At 35.8% G+C, this 6000-nt stretch overlaps 1 protein-coding gene across 1 annotated transcript in view; it reads left to right on the plus strand.

Annotated features, from left to right (window-relative positions):
- The window catches only part of METTL15 (methyltransferase 15, mitochondrial 12S rRNA N4-cytidine), a 65644-nt gene extending 62394 nt beyond the window's left edge, over positions 1-3250 (plus strand). Inside the window, exon 5 of the mRNA XM_010226637.2 lies at positions 2808-3250. Coding sequence (XP_010224939.2) covers positions 2808-3250 — 443 coding nt within the window. The remainder of the gene's footprint in view (positions 1-2807) is intronic.
- Positions 3251-6000: the final 2750 nt, after the last annotated feature.

The raw sequence follows: 6000 nt of genomic DNA on the forward strand, positions 1-6000 counted from the left end.
CTAAAATATTGCTGTGAATATTAGGGTTATGTACTGCTCTATATGACCTGCGTTACTTTTTGGGAATGTTCATCTGAGGCATACAAAACTGTTTTATACCTATGGAAATCTATTTATACTTATAGTATAAATATATACTCTATACTATATATAATCTATAATAGATAAATAAATTATATATTTAAGTATATTTCTTCAACACCTGTCATAAATCTCTATACTAAGGATTCAGTTTTCAAATCTAACTTTTACTTTACAGATACTTCAAGGCACAGTTAATTTATGTTGCAGGAAGACTCTGCACTCTGCCATGACCATGCATTTAGAAGAATCTTCCCAAGATGTTTTAGTGTTTTAGTCATCCTGGTAGCCTGAGTTCCTCATCCTTTTATTTGTGCATGCAGTATTGCAGTTGCCAAAGCACAGAGTGGTGTTCGTGGTCAGACTGTAAAAAACCTGATCAGATAGCACTGTTTCCCGTTTCTAGATTTTCACAAAGGTAATTTTGAAGTAGAGCAAATATTTGTGTAATTCTTCTTAGTTCAGATAAGTAAAAGGTATTTTGATGACATAGAAGGTGAAGCTTCCTGTAGCTGACTAAATTCAAAGGTTACATTCTAAGTTTCTGTTTTTATGGTTAGTCCCCCCCAAAAATAGACACAGGTTTGTACTCAGATTCCACCCTGACCCCTTGTGCCTTGATTTCCCTTCTGTCTGTGATGCTTTGGGGAACCTTTAATACTCTTAAGAATGTTGGGAATGGAATGGATTGTCCCTAGAAAAACAGCAGTATTTTTAGAAAATACTGTAGCGTTTAGACTGTTAATGTGATACTTAAAATTTCTGGGTCCTGCTTGGAGAAGTGAACATAAGCACTGAATGGTAACAGCCAAAATTGAGCTAAGGTTTAAAAAGTCCTAGCTGTTAAAGTGGCAGGAGAAAAGAGGTGCTCTGTAAAGCTTAATGGAATAACAGAGGTAGAACTGGAAAACACTTTCCATTTTCTAATCTGCTAGCTTTCTAGTAAGCTTTATTTTGTAAGGGAACGGTGCTTTTTCATCCTATTTTGAGCTGTTTTCAGTAAGTGAAGTTGAGGGATGGTTTTGGGGAGTGGGAGAGGCAGGTTGGAAGAGTTATTTTAAATATTCTTAAATGTGGTTTTGCAAAAAGCAAAAAACAGGCTTGTGGAGTAAAATCTTTTACAAAAACAGTAAAAATAATTTTTTGCCTTTACACAGGAGCATTACTTGCTCAATTTACCTAAACCAGGCTCCTGCATTCATTTATGTAGTAGATGATGAATTTATGCAGGATTATGAATTTTCCAAGGCTTTTGCACTTCAGACTTTGGCTTCACTAGCCCTTAGTTCTTAACTCTTTAGCTCTTTGTTACTTTACAGATAATGAAAATTAGATAATCACAGAGTCTCAGAATGGCTGAGGTTGGAAGGGACCTCTAGAGATGATCTAGTCCAACCCACCCTGTTCAAACAGGGACACCTAGAGCACATGGCACAGGGTGGCATCCAGGTGCGCTTTGAAGATCTCCAAATCGCTCTTTACCCTCACCCTACTCCTGCTCAGTAGATATTGAGGGGAATACACGGTAAGGCACTTACAGTCTGACTTTGTGTGCCTTCTACTGTCTGTTTAGACGGACCCTGAGGACAGACATCTGGATGGTATTGACAGAAGTGACCTTGCCACGAAGTAGCAACAGCTGTCGAATACTGCAGGAGATGTCCTAAACAAGAACCATGTTTTTCCTTCCAATTGCATAAATCACAATAATTCTATGATCTTTCAATAATATTTCACAAAAATATTGACAAAATTTGGGGGAAATGTAAATCAAATTAAGGGCATTTCTCTGTGACCTCTACGACTTTCCATGAGATTCTCATAATTTTAACACTCCTAACCTGCCTTTTTAACCTCTCTTTGCCCTCGGGTCTACTGCCCCTCTCTGCCCTCGAGCCAAATTTCAATCTCTCTTTTCTCTCTTTGCTTCTACAGAGAAGTGTATAATTCATTAGAATTTGGGGAAAAGGAGGAGGGAATCTTATGGAAGCAGTCTAAATTATTTAATCTTTTGATTTTTTTAAAAAAAAACTAATGCATACTCTGACAGTTACTACTCTAAGCGTGTGAGAGCAGCTATATCAATTGCTTTCTGTAAATTTTTGAGGGCTTTTTGTGAACATTAGAAAGAATCAAGACACAGATGAACAATTCTCATACTCACACAAGGGTGCCTCTTTTAAGCTTTAAATAATTAGAAAGGTATTTATCAGCTGATATGAATTGTCTTGCTCTTGTCTGTCTGTGAATTAATGCATAATGATGTAAAACACAATATTTAAAATTTGTCTCTATCGTAATGTATATAGTTTTTTGCCTTAAAAGCAAAAAACAAGCCACAGCAAAGAAACACTGAGCTGTCTAACTACTGAGTTGTAAGGCATATAGGTTTTATCTAGTCTGCCTTCCTTTTTTCCCAATTTTAATTTCAGCTGTTACTTTGTATTATAGCTTTGTGAAGCATTTGAGGAAGGAATTTCTATGAATGGTTCTAAGGAGAGAGGAGAAAAAAAAAAAAAAAACTTAAGCCAGCTCAGTTTAATAGGGCTCATTTTCTGAAATGAGAGTTCAGAGCAGACCAATTTGATGTATTATAAAGAAGGAAGCTCACTACTCTGGGTTCAATTGTAAGTATACTTTTGTTTAAAGTCAGCATACATGAGTGGATCAATGTCAGCAGTATAGAAATAAGAAAATGTTAATATTATATTTTTCAATTTTGACAGGTGCTTTTCCAGCATCAGCACTGTATGCACGTAAAGACTTGCTTCAGAGACCTACCCATGTTGCTACCAAAACTTTCCAAGGACTGCGAATATTTGTCAATGATGAGCTCCATGAGCTCCTTGCGGGGCTGAAGACTGCCGAGAGGTTTCTGAAATCTGGAGGTCGACTCGTGGCTCTTTCTTTCCATTCTCTGGAAGATCGTATCATCAAACGCTTTCTTTATGGAATAGACATGACAGAAAAGTACAATCTGAGCTCGAGGCAGAAGATAAGGCAAGGTCTGAAAAAGAGTCGGGAAGAAGATACAGAAGAATCTCCTACTGCAAAATCCAGCTCAAAGTGGAGTTTTATACAGAAAAAAGTTCTCACACCCCAGGCCAAAGAGATTCAAACAAACCCAAGAGGGAGATCTGCCAAGTTAAGAGCTGCTATTAAACTCTAAAACAATGTATGATTATAAAAATTGTATGATTCCCTAATTTTTTGTTTTCCAAAAGAATAACTGGACAGATCAAATTGAAAAATAAAATGGAAAAAAAAACTTTTCTGTAAAGTCTTTTTTGTGCTTTTTTGTTACAGGGGCATTGAAATGTAGAATACAGGTAGATGAGAGGGTGTCAATTATTATCCAGAAGAGACTTTTAAACAAGAATTATTCTTTTTAAAAAGAATATTAAAACCAATGTTTATAAAAATTACAGTTTGGGTCTATTACACTCTTTCCTTTAGACTTAATTCAGAATTTTGTCATTAACGATCTAAATTAAGTAGCCAGTTGATACAGATGCATTTTTTGTGGGGCTTGATTTAGTACATCTAATTCAGATTATTAATCTGATGTAAATTTTAAAGTAACCTAAGAATATATAAAATTGTCTCCCTATTTTTTCATTATTTGAATGTCTGTAGAACTATTTCAAGAGCTAGTTCCTAAATAAATTAATAACAGTACCTAATGTTTTATCCAAGAATTCATAAATGAACTTTTTCTTCTTCTAATTAGTAAATACTTAGATTATCTAAGTGATCAACTGGTTTATGTAGTATTTACGGCATCTAAAGCATGAATGTTTTGGGAGAAAAAAAAGATGCTTAATTTCACTGCTTGTCCGCAGACAGAAAAAGCAGCAGTAACTGGAAGAAGTTTTGTAGTAGATGATTTTAATTTCTTCTTGTGTCCCTAACTTCTGTGAATAGATCTGTAACATTTTGTCTGTTGATTCAATTATAATTAACCCACCAGAAACAGGTTTTGTGGGCCTTACGCTGTGTTCTTTTTTGCTGGTGAAATTTATTAAGGGTTGCCATTTAGGTAAGTAGTAAAGTATTTTCAAGCAGCTGATTGTAACATGAGATTCCTATTTGGATACTGTACTAACTAGTTTGATAAAGCTAATTAATATGAAATTGATTTTTTTTTTCTGATCTTGTATTTTACCTTACAAGACTGTTGCTTTGTTATCTTAAAGATAACTGGAAACTAGTGCAAGTTTTTCAGCTTTTTTGATCTCTGACTCATCTCTTCAGAAGGGTGGAAAAAAAATCTTATTTGGTTTTAATTCATTTGTAGCAGGATTTGACTTTGTATAAACCTGGAGCATGGCTGGTAGAGTAAGTGCAATTTCTGACTCTTGAGTTAAATGATTACTACGCTAGCTTTTGAAAGAAAACTGTTTTTTTAAACTCAATATTCATCAAACATCCTCTTTGTATTGTTGTAAACAGGATTATTTCACTGAAGTTGTTCGAGTCATCAGATTTCAACAAGTTGAAATTTAGTTTTCCCATCTATAATACATGCTATACTGAAATATGTGTATATTGTTTAATTCTTTGGTAAAGCCAAGTCATCTAATGTCAGTGGTATTCTTAGGTGAGTATACATCATGACATCCATCACTAGTGTGAAATAACCCCTGACTGATGATGGGTACTTCATATTTTCCTGAAATTTCAATATTTTTCCTGCTTTCATTATATGTGCTATTAAATATTAAATACAGCATTCCACTTCAAATAATATTTATTGTTGACATCATAGAGACAACAAACTGTACCTTGAATAGATATTTTTCTCCTCCAAACATTAAATATAAATAGCAAAAGGTATTTTTGGTTAAGATATATTGGAACATTCTGCAATTATAAATTGAAAAAATTAGGCCTCTTGAGTAGGCATAGAAGAATTGTAATGCAGGATTTATGGGTTATTCAGGGATGCACATCAAGAAGACAAGTTGAAGCATCAGTAGGAGGTAAATATCTGTATTTCAGAGATTATATTCCAGTATTCCTTATTATTATTTCAAATTGCTTATGCCTATAACTGTTTAAAAAACACACTCCTCCCATCTAATTTCAAAGGCATGGTTTCTTATGCTGGTTGCTGAGATTTGATACTATATTTCTCTTCTCACACAGAATCACAGAATGGTTGAGGTTGGAAGGGACCTCTAGAGATCATCTAGTCCAACCCCCCTGCACACACAGGGTCACCTAGAGCACGTGGCACAGGACTGCATCCAAGTGGGTTTGGAAGCTCTCCGCAGAAGGAGACTCCACAACCTCTCTGGCAGCCTGTTCCAGGGCTCTGTCACCCTCACGGGAAAGAAGTTCTTCCTCACATGGAGGTGGAACTGCCTGTGTTTTAATTTGTACTCATGACCCCTTGTCTGGTCACTGGCCACCATGGAAAAGAGTTTGGCCCCATCTTCCCTACATTCACCCCTCAGGTACTTGAACATGTTGATCTGATATCCTCTGTCTTCTCTTCTCCAGACTAAACAGGCCCAGCTTGCTTAGTCCTTCCTCATACGATAGATGCTCCAGTCCCTTAATTATCTTTGTCGCTCTGCGCTTCCTTGGCATTAATTGTGAGTTCTGCAACCGTGGTGGGACATCAGTCACTGAGCCCCTGAACTGGTGCTTTGAGCTGCTGATCTGGACAGTGTGCATGGGTCTTAATTTCTGCTACTTTGGAAGTGGAATATCCTGTTTTTCCCCAGAGAAACTTCTGTTTGTCATTAGTCTATGCATTCTTGTATCTATGAAGTGTTTTGTTTACATTTATTAGATAAAGTATTTAAGATTCTTTCCTTTCAAAATGCAGGTGTGCATAGCATGTATTAAAGTTTCCTCACATGCTGTGTGTGAGATATTAGTAAAATTAGTAGAACTAGTAGAACTAAAATG

This window comes from Tinamus guttatus, unplaced genomic scaffold (genome assembly GCF_059628265.1).
Source record: "Tinamus guttatus ecotype Peru unplaced genomic scaffold, ASM5962826v1 Tinamus_guttatus_pri_ptg000240l, whole genome shotgun sequence".
NCBI lineage: Eukaryota > Metazoa > Chordata > Aves > Tinamiformes > Tinamidae > Tinamus > Tinamus guttatus.